General features: G+C 33.4%; 2 protein-coding genes across 3 annotated transcripts in view; both read left to right on the forward strand.

Moving 5' to 3' along the window:
• LOC134851365 (small ribosomal subunit protein eS8-like) overlaps positions 1–27,117 on the forward strand; it is a 478,345-nt gene that overhangs the window by 31,119 nt on the left and 420,109 nt on the right. The gene's annotated exons all lie outside the window — the stretch shown is intronic.
• LOC134851960 (heparan sulfate glucosamine 3-O-sulfotransferase 1-like) lies at positions 180–25,197 on the forward strand. Its single transcript, XM_063868235.1, has 5 exons — positions 180–320; positions 3,481–3,704; positions 4,102–4,258; positions 5,019–5,435; positions 25,165–25,197. The coding sequence occupies exons 1-5, from the start codon at positions 240–242 to the stop codon at positions 25,195–25,197; spliced, it is 912 nt and encodes a 303-aa protein (XP_063724305.1). The 5' UTR covers positions 180–239.

A 27,117-nucleotide genomic window follows, 5' to 3' on the forward strand; every position in this document is an offset into this window, starting at 1 on the left:
TTTTGAATGTCTTTATTAAGGACTTGCTAGATTTCTACATGTATCACTGGGAAATTATTAGAGCAAAATATATCACATGAGTTTTATTATTAATGTTACTTTCAATTAATTCAACTGGAAATGCAAAAGCGTATTTATGCACTTGCGCGGTTACAGTTCAATGGTTCGAAGCTAGTCACACCAATTTTACAAGAACAAAATTTCCCTTAGACCGAAGTTACTGAAGTTTGACGGTAGTGATGAATAGACGTCTTTACGTAACCGTATTTATTGTAATCATTTCTTTTTACTATCTTTGTTTCTGGCATAAAACTGACTTCGTGAGTATACAGATAATTTTTTCTAAATTTTTTTTTTGACAAAAAAATCAAAACTTTTTCGACAAAAAGAAAAATCAAAACTTTTTGAAGATTTTAAAAGTAAGATTTTAAGGGCGGGTAAAATTCAAATAGAAATTAACAGACAATATCTAGAAATAGGTAACGTTTAGAAATTGTGCAACATTTAGCAATTGGTAATAAGTTGGCGTCTTTTATTTAAAAATTTTGCCGTATTTGTAATTTTAAAACTTGAACAAATTGTTTCTTGCAAAGCAAGAATTTCTTCGTCGCGAATATCAAAATTCTTATATGCGCATCGCTGAGATAGTTCAATGGGTTGTTTTACTTACATAAGGGAAGAAGTTGCTTTTTGTTCTGATTTTTGAAGAAAGCACTGGCAAATTTATGCTCAGTGTAGTTTTTTGCAAGCGGGGTAAAGTAAAGAAGCTTTTTGAAACAGTGTGGATTGAAACATTAGTTCTTTACGAAAATCTTTTATACCGCATTGAAAATTTAAATCAACTGAGTTCAATTGTAATAAGACATTTCCCTGGCTTTTGACAAGTTCTGTGGCTTTGAAAATGATCAAACTGGGCAAAATGGTGAACTAATTCAAATGCGCTTTCAAAATTTTATATACGATTTTCAATGCATATGCGCAGATTTTTTGAGTGCTTTGAGTTAATCCGCACTACAGCAAAATTAATTGCTCCGGCTGTTTTTGAAAAAAAAATGCAATATATTTGTGCCCGTTTTTGACTTTTTAAATGCCAATTTCTTGCATCATTTGAAAGGTATTGTTATCCTGAGCTCAAATTTCAATAGTTGTTTCACCTGTTATCTTTCGTGAAGTTATGGTGATTCAAAGATTACCAAGTTGTTCAATTTGGGACTTATAACGCGCGAGATAATTTTTGGCTATTAACGCGTAGGCGGCGATTTAATCCATCTTAGAAATTGTTCCAAATTGAACTGAGGCGTGCTATTTTGAAAAATTGCAAGTTTAAATTTATATTTTCCATTTTTTTGAGAAATTTTATCCTTGTTTTGAATTGAAAAATTACCAAACTGGGCAAAATGGTGAACTAATTCAAGTACTCAGTTCTTGATATTAGCTGTGGCTGACGGAGGGAAGCAGTAAAACAGTTAGGAAACATGGAATTTTCAAGTTTTATCGCCTTGTAACTTTTGAAGCTAACTGTTTTTCCTTTCTTGGGAAAAGTTACCAAATATTACCAAGGAAAGTCCGTGCATTCAGGGGTTTGCCCTAATACAAGCAATCTCGAATACAAAGTTATGTCGGCTTAGTCATCGCATCAAAATTCTTTTTCCCAATATTAATTTAACGATGTCATTTTTTGCAGTTCTTTTGTTCTCAAAAAAAGTATGATGAGAAAAAAGTTTCAGTTTTTTTTATGTTTAGTGACTTACAGATGGTCTATCCTGTAAGCTTTGTTTTTTTTTCAACAAAATTTTTGTTTGCTGATTGGGGTCCTCTTTTCAGTTATTGTCTCCAGCTGTCGCACCGCTACTTCAAAGTAATGGATATACTTGATGTTTTTGAAAGTCGTTGTCGTTCTTTTACAGAACCTTTTCCCACATACAACTTCGAAAACCATTGAATGTTTCTCGTTTACGCAATAGTTGATTCAATAACATTCTAAGCAGATTTAATTATTCACATAAGCTACGCGTCATACGAAGTTTTTTGCGCTGTAGGTGTCTCAAAGGGACAATTTTCAACCTTATGTATTTACAAAAAAATGGTAACAAATACACTAATGGACAAATTTAAGCGCAAATTCAGAACTTTACTCTCTAAAACACCTGTTTTCATTGTCCACTTTGGACTACATTAAGTTCATTTTTCAGGAAAGTTGTTACAAAAAAAGAGGAAAACATCAAAGCTATCGGGTCTTATGCACTAAACGGCCCAAAATTAGTATTTCTACATCTTTCTTGAACTCTAAATAATATGGTTGAATCCGATTGGCTAATCAGACACTCAAATCCAAACAACATGGTACGGCATTTCAATTAAAACTCTAAGCAGATTAAAATTATGGGCACAAGTGAACAAAATTATAAAACTTGGATCTTGTTAACAATCCCACCCCTATTGCAATAGGGGGGATTCGTTACAAGGTACCAAATCGTATATGCTTAACTGTTCAATTCTTTCTTTATGGTGGGGGGGTTCGTTACAAGGTACCATAGGGCAGGGGGAAATAGTTAACAAGATCCTAAAACTTTAATTCTGCTGAAGTCATTTTACGAAGTTTTCTCGTACGGGCAAAATTACTCGAGTTACTTGAAAAAAAAATTAGACAAAGTTTAACATTTTGGTAATTTCGGCTAATATTTCTATCTGCTGCAAGTTTTGATTGAATTGCCTGAACATATTGCTTGAATTTGGACGGCTAATATTAGCCAGTCAGATTCGACTGCATAAGTTTTAACTAATGATAAAAAAAAATTGATTTTGGGCCGTTTTGTGCATAAGACGCGAGCTGTCATCTATGAAACTATCATGGTTTGGTTTTAAAGACTTAGTAATGTAATCCGGGTTTGAAAAATTCAGGCTTCTTCATATGCTCTAAATTTTTCAATCCGCGTGGAAAGCTAGGAAACTGTCGAGTTCAATAAAAGTTTCGTACTGATTGTTTCAATTTTCTTGCTATGAACAACTGATTACTCCGCTTATTGAACAAAGTGTTCACTACGATGCAAAAAATAGTGCAGATGAAGAAATGTGGCATTTTCAGACCCGAATTACATTGGTAAGTCCTTGAAACCAAAAATTGTTAGCTTCATAGAGGGTAGCTCTGATGATTTGCTCTTAGTCCATGTAAAAACTTTACTGAAGCTCGAAGGAGTTGTTGTCCAAGGAGGAAAATGAAAAGAAATTTTAGAAGAAAAAAAACCTGAATTTATATTTAATTTTGTCCACTAGTGTAACCTTAGCTCAGGAAATTTTTCAGTTGGTACCAAAAATTTGTTTTGACTGTTATTTGATAAACATAACAAACATCAAAACTGAAGAATAATATCACACCACAGCACAGCTCAAACATTCTATCTTCTATTCCAAATTTCTATCTAAAATGAGCGTCAAAGGCGATATAAAAAAGGTTATATCATGCATCGTTTCATTTTACAGATTAAAAAAGAACTGCCTCAAGCCTTAGTCGTTGGTGTGAAAAAATGTGGCACCGGTGCATTGAGAAGTTTTTTGATGCAGCACCCCGACATAAACTTCAACCCCTCCGAGATCAAGTTTTTCAACCACCCCTGGAACTACTTACGAGGGTACAGATGGTACGTGAACCAATTTAGCCCAAGAAGCAGAGAAGATCAAATCAGGAATGGGGAAACGATACAACTGTCGCATTAATTTTCAAATCGTTTATCGCACCGTAGATGGAAAAAAGCAAAAACAGTACTTGAAACTGCATTTTGGTGGATCGCCGTCCTCGAAGGAAATAATTAAATAATTGCGTCAAAGGCGCCTTAATTTTTTTTGTCTGAGAGGTCGTAAAATTGTACTAAAAGGGAGAAGAGGACTTCGAGAAAATAGGAGGTTGAGTCACTGCGAGGGAGAGGCAAAGCGTACACCCATCCTACCGCATCCCCCGCTCCTGATTATAACATAAATGGTTTTATATGTTCTGGTTTTCTTAAATTCTAAAAAACAATTTTTTTAAATCAAACATTTTGCTGAGAATTTTCCATCACGACCGTAATTATTGCAAAAAAAATAAGAGTAAAACTGATTTGAGAGAACTATTGTGTCATTTCACCAAATTAGGATTGAAAAGACACCCAAGTATTTCCATGAAGATTACGTTACCCGCCTTATATGGAATATGGATCCAAAGATGAAGATCATTATAGTGGTGAGAGAGCCAGTGAAACGCACTATTTCAGACTACACACAGGTGACAACAACCCTTTCTTTGCTTAAGAAGATACCTAAGATTGTTCTGATTATGACATTTTGGCATTTTGAAGTATTACGACATAAAATCATAAATGCTATCCCTATACAAAATGATAGTTTTACGTAACTGGAGTTGAATAATTCTTTTTTGAAGAACTTTTTTGATAAGAATTACGTTATTGTTCCGACTTTTGATACGAAAGTAACGGAATATTTGTGATCGGGGTGGGTTTTTTTTCTTCAGACAAACTTCGACTTTTTAACTAGCCGTTTTTGACGGAATTTTTTATACCATTCGAAAGCTATTGTTTTTCTGAGCTTGAATTTGAAAAGATAATTTACCTGTGATCATTTTTCGTAAAGTTATGGGGGTTTAAAGATTGCCATTTTGGCCAATTTGGGACAATTAACGCGCGATAAATTTCGCGCTATTAACGCGCGAGCGATATTTAATAGAAATAGTTCCAAATTGGTTCAAGGAAGCTTATATGCCATAATTGATTTGTTAATAGGCGCAAAATCTATCACTTTGTACTTAATATGACGTGTGGGGGGATGTTTTTACATAAAATCTCAAATTTTTTCAAAAAATTTTTTTTATTTTTTTTGTTACATTGAAATTTTTCATCTTATTAATGCTCAATAGACCTTAAAAGGTAGTCGGAACTTTCAGGACTTCGCCTTGATACGAGCAGTCTTGTTTTTTTGTAAGCCATGTACGACATACTGACACTTTTTTAATGAAACTGTTCGTTTAGGAATCAATCAGTGGAATGTTTCACGTTGACATTAGCAGAAAACTCTTGAACAGATTCGGAGAAATCGATCCATCTTCAGAGTTGATCAGTCCTAGCTTATACGCCAATCACCTGAAACGATTCTTAGAATTCTTCCCAAGAAGCCAAATTCATATTGTCGATGGAGAGAATTTACAACGCAATAATCCATCTATTGAACTTGCCAAAATCGAGAAGTTTTTGGGTAAAAGCAACTATTTCACTAGTACTAAATTTTCAAACAACACAACGAAAGGGTATTACTGCTTTGTTAGTGACATGGGCAAACACAAATGCTTGGGAAACGCTAAAGGAAGGCGACAAGAACTAGTTGATGAACGAGTAGTTAGCAAACTGAAACAGTTTTTCAAATGCCACAACGAAGACTTCTTCAGAATTGTAAATAAAAATTTTAGTTGGTTTGTGTAACAAAAATTTCTACGCTTTCGAAAGTAATTCTATAACAGAGGGGTTACTTTGAAGAGGGCAGATGGCGCTTTTTTCAGGATATCAAGTCTTTTGGCTGAAAAACGTAAGATATTGATGGGGAGGAGCGTACGCCAAAAAAACTAAATATAGGAAATGCCCGAAAACGCCATTTTTGTTAGTTTTTTTTTTTGAAGTTTTACCTGTGTCGGAGAATTTGGAGGCTGAATATGGTCTTTTTTGAGTTTCTGGAAAGCTTATAATCTATTCCTAAAAATGTTGGATAATTTCTCCGTCTCCTAAAAAAATTGACAAAATGGGTTTTCTTGAAAGGGTTGTTTGAGCTCTCTCAAAGCAGTATAAAGACCCTTCCTTGCCATAGTTTACTACAATGTTGTTAGTTTTTAGAACAATTAGGCCCAAAACTGACGGTTAACTCATTTCTTAAAAAAATTGAAACCGAAAAACTGATACTTTGATAGCAAAATTTTAAGATTGTCGACAGAAATAGAAGCCATAAAACAATTTTATAGAGAGTACTCGCTTACAGCAAAGTGAGCAAAAAGTAAATTCGCTGATATTTGAATGATAACTTTGATGTGTGTGACCCTCTGTCAACTGTTTGTTCAAATAGTTTCGAAAAAGCCAAAAACAAGATTCAAACAAATGATATAAATTATGGTCATCTCTCCAGAATTATATATGAGAACAAAAACTACTACTCAAGCAAATTTTCAGGAGACATACATGATAAAAAACTATCATTGAAATAGCAGCAAAACTCCAAAAGTCACTAAACTTAAGCCAGTAGCCTATTTGAAAATATTTAATGGCGACCAATTCGATCTACCAGCATTAAAATTTTTACCGAGAAATCTTGATCTACTAGCCTTGAAATTAATTAGAAGCACAGCTAGTTTTCTCAGTAAACCATCTGCAGCGCAAAACTTCGAAACAAGAGAGGTACCCTTGTCACAAGAAAAGACAAACTCTGCACGGAAAATAATTTCTAACAAAATTTCAGTCGGGTGGGGACGACACAGCTTATGGGTTGATTGAAAGTACCATTCAAACAGTAAAAAGAAGACTGGGCTGATGCTACTAAGCGAAAACAAAATGTCCATAAAACTCAGACTGAGCACAATCAGTAGAAATTTGAGATGAAATAAACGGAAAGCAAAAAAAAATTCACTGTTTGGGGCACACTTCGAAACAACGCCAAAAAAAGAAAATTAATATATCAGGAATAACATCATTTAATTCTGATCTGTTAGAAACGGTAAATCTGTGTCGCAATAAAAACGAAGGATCGACCAATCGAGAGAGCGTGAAATTTAAAAAAAGAAAGGAATGAATAGCAGAGAAACAGGTCTGTGGTATAAAAAAAAACAACGGGCAACAGCACGTGAGAGTGAAAGAGCAAAAGTACTGAAAAATCTTCTAGAGGCGATGGCGAAGCGGAGCGAAGAACAACTGGATGCGGCTAAAACCGACATACGCAAAATCGTAGACTAAACAGGTCTAAATAAACAGGAAAAAAAGAAATGTCATACTCCTGGGAGAAAGGTTTATTGAAGACAAGGAAGAATTTTCAAACCAGGCAACAAAAAAGTCTCTTTTAATTTTGACGAGAACAGAAAAAATTGGAAAATCATCAACTTACCATTGAGAAGAGAAAGTATTTTATGCTATCCACGATGAACGCTTTTTGCTATCCACGCTATCCAAGATATCACGGTAAATCACTGGAAGAGCGACATGGCAGAAGCAGAGTTTTTTTGATAAGAAAACCAATCCATGGGTCAAGTGAAAGTCCCACTGCAGAGCCAAAAATCAAAGTACAAAAGACCAAAAAAACTCGGAGTGAAGAAAGTGAAGGGAGCGACTTTGAGGATGACAGACCGCTGCTTAAGCAGCAACAAGGTGCAGATACAAGCTTTTATAACATTAGATTCCAAGTCACCTGAACAAATTACAGTCACGCGAAATCGAAACAGGGACAGTATAACCTTGTCTAACAAAGAAGCAACTCAAAATTTGCGGGATAAAAAACCACAGGCTTTAAAACTCAAGATCATGGCGAAATCTGAGAAGAGCAAGAAACCAATAAAGCAAGAGGCGATGAGGCAAAAGACTGTACAAACAGTGCAGGGGCAGGGAGAGAAAAAAATTACGAAGGCAAGGGGAAACTGAGTTAGTGCCAATGTGTTTAACTCATAGAGTAATTTAGGATAGGGTACACTGTCTGCTCGTCACGCTATCTTATTTTCGGCCGGATAGGTTTGTGCAACTTCTTAGTCTAATACCGATCCTAATCTTACTCTTATATCTACTAGTCTCAGGGTGTTTAACTAGTCTCTGCTAGGCTCAATAGGCTCAATGCTGGCTTATTGCAACTGTTGAAGTTCTCTTGGAGAAGTAACTAATTTCTAAGTTAAATTCAAATCTCTCTGGTGCTGAAATTACAAGTAATTTCAGCACTTACAAATAAGTGGGTTGTTAGTTGGATGGATTATGATTGGTTAATATTAAATTTTTACAGTGGTAAAATATCTAATTTATCCAATCATAAAATGTAGCTTAGATCAGGTTCCACCCATCCGGGGTTTACAGAGTTTTTTTAGAACTATCTTTCTTCTCTGCAATTTGAAGGATGGACGATGAACGTTGGTATTTGGCGAACATCATTTTCTTATCCGGTTCCTCTTGAAGAAGAACGTTCCAGGACGCTGGAAATAGGGACAGGAAATTATTAATTCGTCATCCGACAGCGACTATGATCCCCAATGAAATCAATCCGATTTCAAAATGGTTTGTTATGTCAGGTTTTTCTGTATTAGTAGAGAACTGTTTTGTGTCCAGCCTCGTTTGGGAATGGCGTGAAGATCGTGTGTGGAAGGGATGCCTTGTAACTCGGATCTGTACGTATACTTAAACATCGAGGTGGTCATTGGTCTACTTCAATGAAGTCCTTTTCTTCGAAGTCAAGTAGTACTCTAAATCCTTTGAGTCGTGATTGTGGACGACATGTCGGTTGTGTTTAGCCATTCTTTTGTTCGAGTGTGATGGGATCATCTAGTTTTTGGATGTTCGTCTTTGTTGATGTGTATGATCTATATACTGCAAAGTATGATTTACACTTTATAAATTTATGTTACTTCGGTTTTTTAATCATGAATTTAGTTAGTCGTTTTCACAAAAGCGTTTTGTTTTAGTTCAGTTATTTTGAAGAGTCACTCACCCTTGAGTACCTCTTATTAAAAATAAAAGTGTGGTCGCAAAGCGTGGATGTAGCGCGGTGGGTTAGGCCGGCTATAGAGCATGCTCAGGACGTCCTCTCTGGTGGGTTAGGCCAGGAGTGGGAGTATGATTGCATGCTGTTTCTTTGAGAGGTCCTGTTATGTGATAACGTTTTATGTCGGGTTTATGTTGGTCTTTCTTATGTTACTTTGGTAGTGTCCTTTTTTCAAAAATCAAATTGTTTTGGTTTGGGTTTTTTGTCTTGCGACTTTTTTGTGTTTTATTATTTCTTTCTTAGATTTTATAATAGTCTTCAATAGAATAAATTATCCAGTTTTAAACTGGGTTAATCCGGTTTGGGTACCGTTGGTTTTCTTTTCTTAGTCATGCTGTTATTTTATGATTTGTGGTGTTTAGTAAGCTGCGTTGTTTAGTTTGGTTTAGTATATAATTCCTTTCCAACCGGGTTTAAGGAAAGTTTGAAACTTGTTATCGTGTGTTTGAGTTGTTGATAGTGAAAGCTTGAAACTTAAAATCATTATTTAAACAATTCTTCGTGGGCGAGCTGTGCGAGTTTGGATAAAATTTTTGTGCGAGTGAATGAAAGCATTGAAAAGGTTAGTACTGCTTTCTCATTTTATCAATTTATTGCATAGAATTTGAATTTTACGGCGTTTTGGGGAAGTTTAAAATTATAAATTTTCATCGTAATTCAAGTTTACTGCTTCATGGGGAAATAATTTATAAATAAATTTACTACATTTGGTATGAATTTTACGACATTATTTAGTGCAAGAAATTAATGAATTTTAAGATAATTTAACAAGTTTGTATTTTTATTTTTCTTCTCTGTTTTGTAGATGATCGTGGTGTGAAGACTAAAAACATAAATCAAACGTTGATAGAAAATGGTTAGTATAAATTTAAATTTATTAGTTAAAATTATTTCAAATTATACTTGCCTTAATCTTCTGGGAAAAAGCCGTGGGGGAAGATGTCGTGAATCATGTCTGATGTTGTTAGTAATTTGGCTAGTATGCTATGATATTTTTAGTTTGTAGCAGTGGCCAAAGCAATTGAAGTGCCTTGATGGTGTTTAGTTCTTCTGTGCCAACTGCAAACTCTCAAGGTGTGTTTTGGATGAGGTTATATATTTTATGATTATATTTAGTATTGTGAATGAATTCTAATATGGGTATTTCATTAGGTTGCATAAATTCATGCGGGATAAGGAAGGGTCTTGATTCTTTGGGATTGAAGGTCTTGGTGATGGGACAAAATATATACATTTGGGTAACTGGGTCATAGTTGCGGAGGATGCAGTGGAGGTTAGGATCTTTAATGCAATATGTAAAGTTAAGAAAAAATGGTGACGTGTATTTTGAGTTAAGAAACTGAAAACGATGGTGAGGTTGTCTTGATGGGGTGTGTAAATCAAAATGATTTTGTATAAAACGATAGTATGTTTATGTGTGCGTTTGTTTAGTGCGTAACATAATATCGTGGGAACAGTGCAAATCGCGTTCCTGTGGTGAAAGAAAATGAAAGGTTAGTGAAAATAACTGAAATTTATCATAGAAGCTCTCGTATGCTTGAATATCAACTAGTGATTCTGAAATAATGTGATCATGCTTTCTATCAAAAATTTCAAATGTGAATACAAAAGATGTTTTGATGAAAATTTTTTCTGTTAGTTGCGGGTTTGCGAAGCGCTCTTCATCTAAAAATTGATCTTGATTAGGGCGAATGATTTTGTGATCGTAGTATTCTATTGCAAATTCGTTCGCTCTGGGTGCAGTGAATGTTTTTAACAATTTTTTAATATCCAACGTAAGTAAATTGTCGAGGTGTTAGTGTTGTATTGAGTCTATATAACATAATTTTGTTTTTCTCAATACTTTCAGTAGTATTAGCTAATGGTAGGCAGAGGGGGTTAGTATAATGATAATAAGCTGTCCAATGAAGTGTTGGCATTAAAACGTGCTCATCAACAAAATTGCGTGTGTCGTTAGTATTGGTAGGTGTATTTAATGTATATTGCGGAAATGAGGGTAAGGTGATTTCAAGAAAATTGTTCATGTTGGTGTGTTCCGGGTGATTAATATATTCGCGGGTTGTTCCGGTCTTGGTTGGGAACGGGTGATTTGGAAATTTTCGTTTAAAAGTGCGATAAGCTCGGTGAGTACTGGTAGGTGTTTCGGTGGATGTGGATGATAGTGTAAGCTGAGGAGGGTGTGGGGGTAGGTGGATTTGAGGATGTTATTGTGGATGATAGTTGATGTATTGTAAAGGTGTTGGGGTGTATTAATTGTTGTTGTAAAGTAATAAAATTATCAAGCTCCTGGGAAATTTGGGGGGTATCTGGGGAATTATTATATGTTCTGTCGGAATGAAGTGGAGAATAGGTTGGGGTTACTTGGGAAGCATAAGAAGGAGTGGAAACGAATGGGAGTGGATGACTGGATGGGATGGGTTGAAAAGGGGGTTTTGAAAAAACTGGGGAATTGGTCTGGGTATAGGTAGAGGGAGATAGTTCGGAGTCTGCAAATTCGTCGGGGGTTTCTACATTAGAGTTATTGAGTTGTGAGATATTATGAAAAACTGAAGTATCTGAGTTAGTATCAGAATTCGTGCTTGATGGTATGTTAATAATTGAAAAATCGGGTGGTGGGAAAGCATAAAGGGGGATTATTGGGATTTGAGTTTTGAGGTTGGCTGGGTGGGAATTTGAGCGATGGAGGGATCCAAGTTGTCGGCTCATCGTGCGCTAACAAAATGATTATGTTGAGATTGAAAAGTGGTGGTGTGGGGTTGTTCTATGATTTGTTCATACGTATTATCATTTTGTGAATGATGTGTCATTATATGTTGGATGGGACTTTGTGTTGTATTTGGTCTAGAATTTGTATTATTTGTGATTGCTAGGTTTCGCAAATTACGGGGAACTAATGATAATGGATGGTTTTGTGGTAAGGGTGGCAACTGTGGCGCAGTAGGTGTTATTTCTATTTTATTATGTTCTTGCTCGTATGTGTTTTGTCTTGTGGATATTTTTGTGTTATATTCTTTTATTTGTGCATCTAGAAGTTTTTTGTTAATTGATGATGAAAAAATTCCAAAAAATCCTGCAAATAGTATACGTGCTACACTTGCTTGTCGGTTTACTTGTGTGTGTATAGCGCATGTGTTATAGATTCCTTTTAACAGTGAGAAAAGAAATCCTATAAAGTTAAACATGGCGTATAAGATAGTTAATTTTTCTACGATATAACTGGGCCATCCTAGGAAAGCTAGAGTTTTGTTCTTTAAGGTGACAAAACTAAAAGAATTTATAGGTGAAATATCTTGTGGTCTGTATTTTTCACCGTTTAAATATGTCTTGAAAGTGTGTCGACAAAATGTACTTTATTTTTATAGAATATGGGGATTCTTTTATAACAACGTTTGTCTTCAAAAACATATAATGGTGATACTTTTTTAGTGCAAGTATAAAACCATAAAACATTTCCTTCATAATCTAGAAAATTTGATCTGTTTCCTGATAATAAGTATCCTGCGTAAGGTATTTTTAGTACTGCTAGTGCGAGTGATTGTAGGATTTGTGTTCTTTCCAATTCGCATAGTTGATGAAGTGTTTCTAATTCAGAAAGTGACATTTCTTGAAAAACTCTACTAATTGTGCAGTCTAATTTCATGTCTAGGTGGATATCATAATGAATATTACCAAAATAGGTGCTATTCATTAGTGACAGTTCTTGTAAACGTGTGCTTTTACTGTCATATGGTTTTAGTTTTCCACCAGGTTGACCTTTGCTTTTAAGAAAGTTAACTGGGACGTATGATGTTCCTTCATTAACAGGATGACTTGTGGGATAAGGGTCAATTTTTATTTTTCCAGTGGTCATGTCGAAACCTTTTTCGTATTCGACAAGTATTTCAGAGTATTGTGTCTTATAAAGTGGATTTCTGTATTTACATGCAAATTCTGTTTCTTGATAGATTTGAAAACGTGTTAATTTATTTTCTATATCATGGAAATTTCTAAAATTATTGCTTTGTTTACGAGATGGGTTTACTTGTTCGTATGGAATTGATTCTATAAAATCTTTTTCATGAAATTTTATCAATCGAGCGTGTATTTTTGCTACTTGAAATGTTGTGCATGTATCATCGGGAAACCAAACAATTGTTGCTTGGGTCCTTGTTGTGGGGTCACAATAACCTTGATCATTTTGGCAAGGTAATCTAATTCCTTGATAGATCATTGTGTTATCAGATAAATCTCGTGTGAGTTATTTTTTTTCAAGTTGTATTTTCCAATCAAAAAACATTATTTCTTGATATCCTTTATTTTTTATGTCTGCTTTGCAGTTTGAAGGGTCATTTATTCCAATGTGTGCTATCCAGTGTTTATCGTGTAGGTCATAAGTTTATCTTCCGTGTGCGCCGTTATATGGGTATTTTTAGTCTAATTTTATATCTCCTTGATATCGTTCAAGTTCTGCTTGATGTACAGAATCGGCAAAGACTTGGAAATTTACTATTTTTCTGTCTGTGTTTTTATTTCTTCTGATATTCAGTCTGAGTAATTAGTTTTTACAACCATCGGGATTTAGATCTAAAAATCGTTCTATATTACTTTGGTAAAACGATTTGTGATCAAGTCGGTTTTTATTTCCGTTGGAAACTTGTGAACAGTGTACTTTCTTTTCGGAAAATTTTGCTGTAATTTTATATCCTGTGACTGTTGTTGCTCGGGCTTTTGAATACAATGTGGCTATTACATTTGTAGTTTCTATGGCTTTTGGTTCTGTTTCGCATTGTGATACTTGATTTATTGCATATTTGTGTAGTGTTTTTTGTTCGTTTTCTTCACAATCATAGTGTGTTACTAATAAATCCTGGGGTCCTGTGCGAGGAGAAGGATTTGTGTTTTGGTCGGAAAATATTAGAAAAAAGATGTGTTGAAATGTTAATATTTTTAGAATATACATGTGTATGATAATCCTGAGTATGGGTTATAAAATGTTATGTAACCAATTGTGTTTTTCGTATATCTATCGTATTTATATATTACGTCAGTTGTTATAAATGGTGGTGGTAGCGATTGAGCTGTTATATTTGGTGGATTTAATAGTTGGGGATGTTGAACAATATTATTAAATTTGATCGTGATTTCAAATTTTAATTGGAGACTATTTTGTTGAAGTATTTGAATATTGTGTTCTCGATTTTCTTCGTGGATATCTTGTCTATATTGTAGTCTATTGAGTGCCCAACTGTGGAATCGGTTACTATGTTGATGTTGTCCAAATATTGGGGGAGGTGCTACGAATGTATTCCAATCTAGTCGTAAAGGGGTATTTGATGATGATTGTTCTTGATATCTAGAGTCGAGGTTGTTTGGGAAATTTAAAGGGAAAAGTGTCGGTGAGATTTGACTTAAGGATGGTGTTGACGGGAGTGATAATGTTTCTGGTAATGATGATGGTGTTGTGTCTGTAGAAATATCTATTGGTTCATTTACTATGTTTGGTTCACCTTGTGTATATGAGTGTGTTGCCCAATATGGTAGTCGTGCGGTGGGATTGGGGGGGGGGGGGGGTTAAAGGGATTTATACTTGAGGTGCTATGTTGTGAAAGGAGTTTGGGAGTTTCTGGCAAAGTATTACTTGAAATTTCTGGAGTAGGTGGTGTTGGTGACTGGGGTATATCAAAATGAACTCTAGGGGTTTGAAAATTTCTGTTTCTTCGTGGATGTATAATCTGTCTATTTATTTCAACTGTATTTTGATTTTGACTAGTGTGTCTTATTTTATTCAAGTCTTGTGGTAATGTGGGGTACAAATTATATGTTGGTTCATTTAGTGGTGCCTGTCGCTGAACTGGTTCTAATGGTTCGGATAAGCGAGCGTGTCGTTCTTCAAAAGTATATGGGTTATCTTGAAAAGAAATTCGTGTGGATGTTTGGGGGTTTTGGGTAGTTGTGGGTATTGCTGGGTTTTCTTGGGATGATGTCGGTGAAGACTGATTTTGTGATTGTTGGTTAGTAATTTTGGAAACGTGTCTGATTGATATTTTCTAGTGGGAAGATTTATGTTTATTGTAATATTCTTCAATGAAAAGAATTAAAAGGATTGTTGCTAGGGCGAATGTGACTATTTCCTTTTTTACACATTTGCACATTGTCATTATTAGGGATGATAAAAATGTGATGAAAATTACGGATAGTAAAAAAATATCTGTTCTACTAAAAATTGTTCGTATCATTTAAATAGACTAGGAATTATTGTACCTGTGAATGTGGTCAATGATTTAAGAAAGTTGGAGATATATTTCAAATAGGGAGTAGAAAATTAAAAAATAAATTGCAAAAAAATATTAAAATGATTATAAAAGCTTCAAAAAAATCGATTAAAAGTATGAACAAAAGTTTGAATAGTATGAAAAATCTTATTAAAAGATTTATGGTTTTTTTTTAAGATATTGACTGATTTAGAGAAGAGCATTTAAGAAATGATTTCTTCGTCGAATATTTTTTGTTGTTTGGGGCGAGATTCAAGTGTGGTCGGACTATTTATTGGTTTTTTGACAAGTGGGTTGAGTTTTGTGAAAAATTGTTGGAAGCTAATTTTATGGTGTTTGGGAGGTCTTCTTTGCTTTATTTCTATTTGTCGGGTGATCTGGGGTATTTTTGAAATATTTGTACTTTAGGCCAAATGATTATGGTCCATTTTTAACTTATGGCTAATTCGCCTTTTTTGGTTGGAGGGTTTTTGAGGTCTGAGTTGGGAAAATATTGTTGATCTTTGCGTTATTAGATAGGGGAGGGTTGTAATATAATGGTGGTTTTTGTTTTAGTTGTCAAGTCTTAGCGAGTTGCTTTTTTTGACCTAGAGGTTGTAAAGTTATAGTTATAGATATGCCTGGAATTTTATATCTATCGGCTAATAGGTTTGTGTTAGAGATATAGAAGGTGATGGATCTGAGTGAATCCTATTGGCTGAATCTGAACTAGAATTGTTGCGTATTCGTCAGCATGTTATCTTGAAAAATGAAAGTTCAAAATGATTTGGAGGTGTAAAAATTATTAATCTTTAAAATCAAAGTTGTTTTTAAAATTCAACTTTTTTTAATATTTTAGATTGTGGGATGAATAATTTGTAACTTTTGCCTGGTTGATTTCTAAGTCGTGATGATTCTCTATGTTCTGATTTTTCTACTTGTTCTTGAGGTAAAGTTTTTTCTATCATTTTCCTGTTTTTTCTTTCTTTTTGAGGTATTTTTGGGTCTAGCGTTTTTGGATTGTTTTGAGCTTTGGTTTGTTTTTGATTTTGACTTTCATGATGAACGTTGTGTTGTTCATTTATTTCTTTTTCTGTATGTGGATGATTTTGAATAAATTTTAAACCTGTGAAAGAATATAATTGAGTTTTTTTGCGTAATGCGTATTCTTTTGGGTAGTAGGGCAATAGATTGTTACGATGTTGAACAATTTCTTTTTTAGTTGAATCTGTGAGTTTATACGTTACGTCAGTGGGTTTGGCAAGTATTTGGTATGGTCCTTTTCGAAGAGGTTGTAGTTTTTTAGAGATTCCTTTTTGAGTATTAAAGTTAGGTATTAAGACAAATGTTCCAATTTTTAAATCTGTGGCTGGTGTAAAGCGTGAATTAATTTGGTCGTTAATATTTTGTCTTTGTAACAATTTCTTTGTTACTTTTTGGTAAATTTCATTGTGTTTTTTATCTCTATTTAGTAGCCATTCGGTATGTGTGCCGGAGGCTAATGTAAGAATTTGTGGATGATGAAAATGATCTGCATCATGTGTGCGTAAAGGTAGGTTGTAACAAATTGAATATTTATTTGGTTGGCAATAACCTTGTGCAATTTTATGGGCATTTGCTGTAAACATAATTGATTTTCGTGGCTTTTGATTAAAAACCATTTCGTACGGTGACATTCCTAAAGTTGTCCTAATTTGTGAATTATATGAAAAGGGAAACAGTTTAACATCTGCTGAACATTCTGTGTATCGTGTATCAATTCCATTAATGATACATCTGAGATATTCCTGTAGTGAACGGTTCATACCTTCGACTAGACCGTTTGTCCAAGCTGCATGAGATGTACGTGGTTTATGTTTGATGTTATATAAGTGGCATAGTGTGATTATTTTATTATTTATAAATTCTGTACCGTTGTCTGTAACTAGGATTTCGGGTAATCCGAATTGGGCTATCCAATGTTCATAAAGTGTTGTGTAAGCATAATAAGCATTACAATGTGGTACTGGGTTGAGTGCTACATAATGTGTGAATGCATCAACAATGACCATAATGTAGGAATTTCCTTCAGAGGACGGTGAAATTGGTCCTTTTGTATTGAATGAAATACGATGGTTAAAATATGAACTTTGTCCTTTAAAATCTTGTTTCTGTGCTATTTGTTTTTGATTTGGATATGGTTTGTTTAATTGACATACTATGCAATCATTGCATAATACTTTTATCCAAATTGGTGCATTGGGAAAATAAAAACTTTGTGTAAAGTTTGAGTATGTTTTTTCTGATCCGGAGTGTCCTTTTGTATTTTGTGTATGGGAGATGTTAAATGCTATTAGTATCATACTTAAAGAAAGACAGGGAACTTCAGAATCATTTAATTGATATTCTAAAAGATTTAGCATTTTAACAGATCATTCTGTATTTTCATTGATTGTTGTGTTTTTAAATTTTCAGAAATATCGGAGGAGTGTTTGTTTCCTAAAATTGTGGTATCAGCTTTTACGGGCTTAGTTTTTTTTTGTGTTTTTGCCAAGATTTTAGTTGTGTAATTACTGGGTCGAGATTTTGATAATGTTTTAAAAATTCAAGTGTAATTTTATCTGTCGGGGGAGAAAAATATTGTCAATTTCTAGTTTTGATAGGGGAATAGTGTCAAGTGGGTCATGGAGGTCAAAAACTTGATTTATTGTGTATTTTGAATCACTTGTTTGCTGTCCTGACAAATTTATTTTATCGGTCAAATTTTTTTTTTCAATTAAGGAAAAAGGTCTTTTTTATGCGAGTGTTGTTTTATTTTCTTGTGTTGAGTTTTATTTTTTATTCATTGTGAGTATGGAATTGGTTTAAAAGTGGATGTGCCTAGTAAATCAACTTCGTAGTGATTATTTTGGCAATCTAAGTAGAGTGGAAAATGTTGTAGATTATTTATTTGTGGTTGATCAATGTCAGTTTTTACTGCATATTTGCATTCTAGTCGCGGTGATGTTTCATCTTTTGCGAGATAAAAATTAATATTTTATGGTATTTCAATTGTAGTTTTTCGTGTAAGTAATTCAGGTGGCGTAATTTGACTTAATGTATCTGGTAACGCAAGGTTTTTTCCTGCTGTCCAAACTATATTTAAGTTTGGAAATTTCATTAGAAATAGATGAAATCTATAAACTCTATGATTTGGATTTGATTTTTTGGCAAAGTGAAATATAATTGGTTTGTGATCTGTGAATAAAACTGTTGGGTGTTTTGATCCAAGTTTCAGAAATTCATATTTTGTAAGTGTATAAATTATAGCTGTACATTCTCTCATTAGAGTTGAGAATCGTAGCTCTGCTTGTGTGAATAATCGTGAATTTGCTGATATAAGATTCATTTTATTTGTTCAACTATGTGATTGTAACAATGATGCGCCGATGCCAAAATTTGAAGCATAGCACATTGCATAGAAATGTTGATTGGGATCTGGAATTGTGTTTGAAATTTGTTCTGTCAAAAGCTTTTTAATTTCTTCAAATCGTGTTTGATGTTCAGTTGTCCATTCAAAATTATTTTGTTGTCTGAGGATGTTATAGAAAGGTCTTAAGTATAATTGCATTTTATAAACAAATTTACTTAAGAAATTCAACATTCCAAGGAATTCTTGGAATTTCTTTTTATTTGTGGATGGCTGAAGTTTTTGGATTGCATCAATGCGTGATTTTAATGGAGTGATAGTGTTTCGTTCAATATCTTGTCCCAAAAATTTAACGCGTCTTCAGAAAAATTGTGATTTATCGGGGGCTGCTTTCAGATTCTCGTTCTAAAACTGTAAACATTTCTTCTTGGTTTGTGATTGCATAAAAACATCATCTAGATAGGTGATTGCATTTTTCTTTAGTATTGATGGTCTAAAAATTTTGCTCATAAAAGCTGAAAAAGCTGCTGGTCCTATGGATATTCCATAGAATAAGCGATTAAATTCATATTGTTGATTTCCATTAACAAATTGTGTTAAACGTCGTGATTGTTCATCTAGTGGCATTTGATTATAAGCACTATTCATATCTGCGGTTGTGAAATATTTACCATTCATCTTTGTTAAGATAACTTGTATGGGTTCAATAGGCCAATTGCATTTTGATTCTTCAATTAGCGAATTGAGGTATCTAGCGTCTAAAACTATTTTTAGTGATTCACCTTTTGCTAGAATGATAACAGGGTTAATGAAAGTGTTACCTTTTGGTTGTTCTTCTTTATTTACTGGTGAGATAATTTCGTATTGTTCTAAAATATCAAGTAATCTATTTACCTGGGAGGTGTAGTGATGAATTAATTTTTCCAACGTCAAATTTTGATGTTGCATAAACTGTTGAATATTTTAACAGTTGTTTTGCTAATTTATCAAATTCATTTCGTGTGATTTGTGAGTGTTCAAAATTAAACATTGTTAAAAAATTTTGTAGTTCTTTTGTGTATTTTGTTATATTGAATGTCGGTTTAAAATATGGTGTTTTTGTGAAATAATCTTTGTTTCGATTTTCATTACTTATTATATTATTTATGGATAATTCTTCGTCAAGAATTGTTGATTGGCAAATATCTAATAAATGTAGTATATTATTAACTCGGTAGGCTACTTCTTTTATAGGTGAAATTGTAGCATTTGTTTCACAATATCCTAAAAGTCCTAAGGGTAATGTTAATTGATACGGTGTATTGTTATACACATGTCATGAAATAATAACGGAATTTGTATTTTTTGAGTAATTTATGGATGAGATTGTAATTTTGAAAAATTTGTGAATAGGTTTAAATTCAAAATCTGACATAAAAAATTGTTGTTTATTTTGATTTTTGTTATAGTGATGAACGTGTTTTATTGAGAAATTATATATATTTCCTGATAATGGTTTCAGGTGTTTCCGTTTTTGATTATAAATAGGATAAAAATTTGAGAAAAATGGTGGTTGTTTGTTTTATCTTTGGAAGAATGTTAGGGCTGTATTTTTTGTTTTTGTGTATTTATCTTTTATATGGATCTTACTATTTAAGATGTTTGTTGTTGGTATATATTTAGTTATAAACGGTATGCTAAGGATATTGGGCTTAATATCAGTATTATGAAATATTTGTTTAAATGGTTTGTTCAAAATCTTGTTTTGTTCCATTGTTCTTGTGGTAAGAAGGAATAATTGGATTTTTCCATAATTTACTAATGTTGATCCTTGTGCTGTTCCTAATTTACTAGATGTTTCAAGAGGTCTTAAATTTGGATGCAATGTTTTGATTTCATTCCATGTGGGAATATTAGTTATATTTGATTCTGCTCCTGAGTCAATTGAAAAATCAATTTCAAGATCAGGTGGTTGAAATTCTTTGTTTCTTGGGCTCTCTAAGAGAAATGGAATTGTCCAATTTTTTTCTCTTGGTTGGTCTTTTTGTACATTTTGATAAATATGTTTTGTGTTTGAGCATTGTGTTTCATCTTTTTTATCGGGTTTAATTACCGTGTTAATTTCGTTTACTTCTTGTGTAATTTGTGTATTATTATTTATGGGTCCAATATAGTAGTTATGGAGAAGTTCCATATGATTTTCATATATATGTGAAGTAAAAGGTTGTTCATATATGATAGGTTCATAGTCGTTTTCGACTGTTATCATATTTACAGAGATGGTATATCTGTATCACTTTCAGTATCCGTTGATTCACAATTAATGTGATTTAATTGTAGTTCATTACTTCCTGTGTCATCAATACGTGGGTGGTCTGAAGTTATTTCTTCATTTGTTTGCACTTGGTTAATGTGTCTTTGATGTTTTGGTGTGCTGCTTCCGTATCGATGTTTAGAATCGGGATAACGGTTATTATTCCTATGTGGTGACTGGGAATAATTTCTATATCGATTATTGTAACTTGAGTTTCGATTTTGTGAAATTTTTCGTGATCTGTTTTGATAGTTGTCAATTGATCTGTGATAATTCGATCTATTATATGAATTAATCCTTGATCTATTGTTTGGATAATTCTGATTTCGATTATTAGAATAACTTCTATTTCTATTGTGTGACTAGTTTCTATTTCTGTTGTATGATGAGTTTCGTGATCTATTATTGGAACATTGTCTATTCCTTGGGTTTGAATGGGAACTGGATCCAGAAACAAATTCTGTTGTGTTTGAACTCGATCGTGAATAGTTATTTTGGTTATTTTGGCTATTTGATCGGTTTTATCTATTTTGTGAGAAATTTTGTGAATTTCTTCGTTCGGGCGATCTACCTCTATAACTTGAGTTATGTTGGTGATTGATTTCTTGAGTAATTTGAGTTGCTTGGGAGTAGTTTTCCTGAACTGTTATTACTATAAATATTTTTGTTTGGTAGATTCTGGTCTTTTTTCATGTATTGATAGAATGATTTCTTTGGTTCTTTGTGCTTTTGAGGTTTATTCTGATTGTCTTGTTGTTTTTGTCTACATTCGGCAATAATGTGTCCGTATCGTCGGCAATAATTACACCATTTTTTGAAAAATGGTTTGCCTTTAAAGTTTGGATGTCGTTCGTAGATGTTTAGTATTTCAGTAATTTTTTCAATCAGGTCTGTATCTGATTCTTGTATGTTATTTATATGTGTAGTATTTTTTTCAATCCGATTAACATATTGTAGTTTTAGATTTTCTGTTTCTTCGAGTTTCATTGTGATTTCTGCTTGTTCTAGTTTATCTACTAATTTTCTAAAATCTAAATCTGGTTCTCGAATTGAGGAGGGATGAGATGCTCTCTTTTTATAGCTATTTTCCTTAATTGAGGTGTAAGGGTCATCATTAAAATTTCTGTCATTTTTGTGTTTTTGTAATCTTGTGTATTAAGTGAATATGCTTTTCATACTAGTGTTTCGATTCGTACTGCTAATTGTTTAATTGTTTCGTTTGGTAATCTGCGTATCTCGTTGCATAAAACTCTTTGATGTTGTTTGTTTCTTTCAAAATCAAACATTTTTGAAAGTTCTTGTGTAAATCTTTTTCAATCTGATTTTTTTTCTATGGGTAGTACTGAAAACCATTTTTGAGCTGCGCCATCTAGTGTTGTTTGTATTAACGCTGTGCGTCTGTGTATCCAATTTTGATGGAGTGGTGTATTAATTGGTTCGGGTCCTATATTTAAAATTAAGTTCGCTGTTACTGCATTTAAATAATCTTCTACAGAATATTCAGGGTCTGTTTCTGTGAATACCATTAATGGTCTATTCGATGTTATTGATGATCCACCCATGAGGTATGGATTCATAGTCATCTGTAGTGATTCTGCGGCATTTGGCATTTGTGAAAAGTTTGATAGTTGATTTTTTGTTATTTCATGTTGCTGAAGATAATATGGAAGTGGTATTTCATTTTGCATTTGGGTTGGTTGATAAGAATGCATTAACATTGGGTTTTGTGGTTGTATTGGTTGAAAAGATTGTGTGTTATATGGGTTTTGTATATGCATTTGTTGTGGATTTTGTATATCTGTTAGATTTTGTGGGTAAGTTTTCACATTTTGAGATGATTGAGATTGTCGCGGTCTCTGTGTGCGATATTCTTTAGTATATGGTGCAAAAATATCTGGTTGATGATAATCATTTTCATCAGATGATATATAGTTTGTGTTATATGGCGTTTGTTGTTTATTTTTATTCTGTTGAAAAAATGGATATTTTTCACTATAATCCTGTGGAGGGTGTGGATTATCTGAAAAATTTATTGAATTGGTCAATTATTTGGGAGATTCCAATAATGGGAACATACGTGATTTAAATTTTGTGTATTTTTTGGGGGGTTGATTTTTTTTTGATTGGTGTGTATGATTATAATTGTGTTCGGCGAAAGTGTTTCTTTTGAAAGTTTTTCGTGTTTTTGACGGTTTTGTCATTGGTCTATACGTTTGATAGTCCATATGTGAATATTTTGGAGCAACCGAAGGTTTAACGGTCGATTGTAAGTTTACCTGGGTTAGTGATGTATTGGTGTTTTTTGGTGTTGTCAGATTTGGGTGTATTGGGGAAATACTTTGTTGTGTAGTCGTTGCTGTTGTTTGGACGATTTCATCATTTATGAAGTGTGATGGTGTTTGAATATCTTGTTGTGTAAGATTTCTGGTTCCATTGAGATTTTCATTATGTATGATTGTTGAATTTAAGCTGTTATTTTGTGTATCAGGTAAAAATGTATTATAATTTAATGGTGTTGTGTCAATCGTTAATGGTATTACTTTTACATAATCTCTGTGGAAAGATATTGTACTTATTGCTTGACTCGAGATATCTTGTGGAATATTTAGAAATGCGGATGAGACCATTCAAGGTCCCAAACGTAATCTGATTTTTCTGCAAGGACAGTGTCGTCATTGGTATTTTGAGGTCTGAAATTTTTTCTTGCTTGTGAAAATATTTCTAAATTGTGGGTAAAATAATCTATTATAAACCATGCTAAAATCTTTTGCAAATCATGTTTAGTGTTTTGTGAAACATCATCTTTGGTAAAATTTTCGCGAATTATATGTAGAAATGTCGAAAATACTGTGATTTCATTTCGTACTTTTGTATGTTTGGATGTTTCGGTTGGTGATATACTTTGAACTTCTGTTTTTTCTAATATAGATATAAAACTATATATTATTGCAAAAAATTCGTTAGTGAATATGGAGTTTGCTCTTTGTGAATTATGGTATTGTATGCTTTTGATATATTCTATGAATACTTTTGAAAATTCTAAATCATTATCGTCTGTTTGGATTACATATTTGCTATGAGCTGTTCGTGGTGTGCTGAATTCTATGGTGTAGATTCCGTATTGTTGTGTTAGATTACATATATCTTTCAAATAATGTTCTATACCCTGTCTTTTGATTCTTACATCTGGGAATTTTGCTTTTCATGGACTGATTCCTGGTTCAAACAAATTTATGAGTAAGTTCTTACAAAATCGTGTTTGTCCTCTATCATCGAGTGAATCTATAAGAAAGGGAAAAACTGCTTCTTCATCTGAACTTTCGTCACTTTGAAAGTGGCTCATTTTTTGCGTTTGATGACTGTTAGTATTTAACTATCAATGTGTCTAATTAGTTGATTCCAATTATACAGGTGTACTGGTTTGTGTTTATATTGCTTTTTTATTCGTCTTTTTCCTCTTTTTGATGAATTTGAAGTTGTTTCTGAATCGGAAAAATATAATTGATCATGGATGGGAAAATTTTAATTTATTGATTCTTTTAATTTGTATAGTTCGTCTAAATTGTTGGCTTCTGATTCAGAAAATTCGTTTCTGTTTTTTGAAAATCTTTTTCGTGTGATTTGTCTTTGTTTATAATTTTGTTTTGTTTGTCGTTTTGTTTGTCGTTTTGTTCGAATGTATCCAACTGTTTGTGTATGTGGAGTTATTACAAGATCGTATTTTTGGTTGTCTATTTCGCAATTGTGTAAAACGATTGTTTCTTTATTTCCTAATTTTTTGAATGACATAAGGTTTAGGATGAGGGATGCAAGAAGTTATTAGTGATTTTTTATTTTCCTAGACTATTAGTCCTTACGATTTTTTGGTTAGCTTGACCTGGGTCTTTGTATTCAGGGTTGGAGAAAAAAGTAAATCGATTCCGGGGAGTGATTTTTTACTTTCTCGTGGCTAGTCTAAGTTAGGGTGTTAACTTACTTAATCTTACTTAGGGGTAGTGATTGTGTTCAAAGGTTGGAGAATAGTAAATCGATCCACAAGGTTCAGGTATAATTAGAACGCAAGTAGTTCGTTAGATACTATTTTAAACTTACTAAGTCTAAGATCTATCCTGGGTCTGGTAAGAGGAGGATTCAAGTGGAGGATGAATAACGGAAGTTCTTCACTGTTTAACCTAATTTGAATGGTAAGTGTTATTAAAAATTTCCATTAGTCCTGGGTCTTTTGAAAAGGTTGGATAGTGAGTCGACATTTGAGGTCGTTAGACACTTGCTAAGTGGGTGGGGCAGAACAAAATTGTTCTGTTTGATCCAAGGATAGGCCTTGATGATCAGATTTTAAAATTAGTGACATAGAAAATTTATTAAGATCCAAGGATAAGCCTTGATGATCTTGTTTAAAATTAAATAAAATTAAGTTTAAAATGGTTTAAATTTATTTGGTAAAAAGTTTTAGTTTTTGATGATATTCGTTGGCTTATGATTGTTATTATGTTTAGGTGATGAAGCTGGAACAACAGGATGATTTATAATTACTAACAATTTATTGTCATGCTACTAATTTTTATTTTTATTTTCAATAAACATTTTTTAAATATGTTTTATATAATATTGCAGAAATTAAGAAAACGATTTGAGATCTTTTTATCAATCTTTATTGTATATTAATAATTTTGTTGAGCGCCTGAAATGATCATGAAGGTTTACTTCAATTATGTTTACAAATGAAAATCTAAATTCATTGCTAATAAGATTCTACGTATAAACGTTTGTGTTGGCTTTTGCCGTACAACCATGAAACTACGTAGTTTCTATGTAGTAGTATATCGTCTCTTGTCCGAGGTCTTCTTACAATTCCGGGTAGTTCTATTATTAGTGGGAATATCGGCTGTGATCTATTGAGTCGTAGAGACATTTGATTAATTTATTATCGTATAACATTTTGAAAATGTTTTGTCTAATTTCTAATCTATTTTTGGTTAGTTCTAAGCTATTAAGGTCAAGCGAAAACAAAATGTCCATAAAACTCAAACTGAGCACAATCATTAGAATTTTGAGATGAAATAAACGGAAAGCAAAAAAAGTTCACCGTCTGGGGCACACTTCGAAACAATGCCAAAAAAAAAGAAAATTAATATATCAGGAATAACATCATTTAATTCTGATCTATTAGAAACGGCAAATCTGTGTCGCATTAAAAAACGAAGGATCGACCAATCGAGAGAGCGTAAAATTAAAAAAAAAAGAAAGGAACGAATAGCAGAGAAACAAGTCTGTGGTATAAAAAAAAACAACGGGCAACAGCACATGAGAGTGAAAGAGCAAAAGTACTGAAAAATCTTCTAGAGGCGATGGCGAAGCGGAGCGAAGAACAACTGGATGCGGCTAAAACCGACATACGCAAAATCGTAGACTAAACAGGTCTAAATAAACAGGAAAAAAAGAAATGTCATACTCCTGGGAGAAAAGTTTATTGAAGACAAGGAAGAATTTTCAAACCAGGCAACAAAAAAGTCTCTTTTAATTTTGAAGAGAACAGAAAAAATTGGAAAATCATCAACTTACCATTGAAAAGAGAAAGTATTTTATGCTATCCACGATGAACGCTTTTTGCTATCCACGCTATCCAAGATATCACGGTAAATCACTGGAAGAGCGACATGGCAGAAGCAGAGTTTTTTTGATAAGAAAACCAATCCATGGGCCAAGTGAAAGTCCCACTGCAGAGCAAAAAATCAAAGTACAAAAGACCAAAAAAACTCGGAGTGAAGAAAGTGAAGGGAGCGACTTTGAGGATGACAGACCGCTGCTTAAGCAGCAACAAGGTGCAGATACAAGCTTTTATAACATTAGATTCCAAGTCACCTGAACAAATTACAGTCACGCGAAATCGAAACAGGGACAGTATAACCTTGTCTAACAAAGAAGCAACTCAAAATTTGCGGGATAAAAAACCACAGGCTTTAAAACTCAAGATCATGGCGAAATCTGAGAAGAGCAAGAAACCAATAAAGCAAGAGGCGATGAGGCAAAAGACTGTACAAACAGTGCAGGGGCAGGGAGAGAAAAAAATTACGAAGGCAAGGGGAAACTGAGTTAGTGCCAATGTGTTTAACTCATAGAGTAATTTAGGATAGGGTACACTGTCTGCTCGTCACGCTATCTTATTTTCGGCCGGATAGGTTTGTGCAACTTCTTAGTCTAATACCGATCCTAATCTTACTCTTATATCTACTAGTCTCAGGGTGTTTAACTAGTCTCTGCTAGGCTCAATAGGCTCAATGCTGGCTTATTGCAACTGTTGAAGTTCTCTTGGAGAAGTAACTAATTTCTAAGTTAAATTCAAATCTCTCTGGTGCTGAAATTACAAGTAATTTCAGCACTTACAAATAAGTGGGTTGTTAGTTGGATGGATTATGATTGGTTAATATTAAATTTTTACAGTGGTAAAA

This window comes from Symsagittifera roscoffensis, chromosome 7, assembly GCF_963678635.1.
Source record: "Symsagittifera roscoffensis chromosome 7, txSymRosc1.1, whole genome shotgun sequence".
Classification (NCBI taxonomy): Eukaryota; Metazoa; Xenacoelomorpha; order Acoela; family Convolutidae; genus Symsagittifera; species Symsagittifera roscoffensis.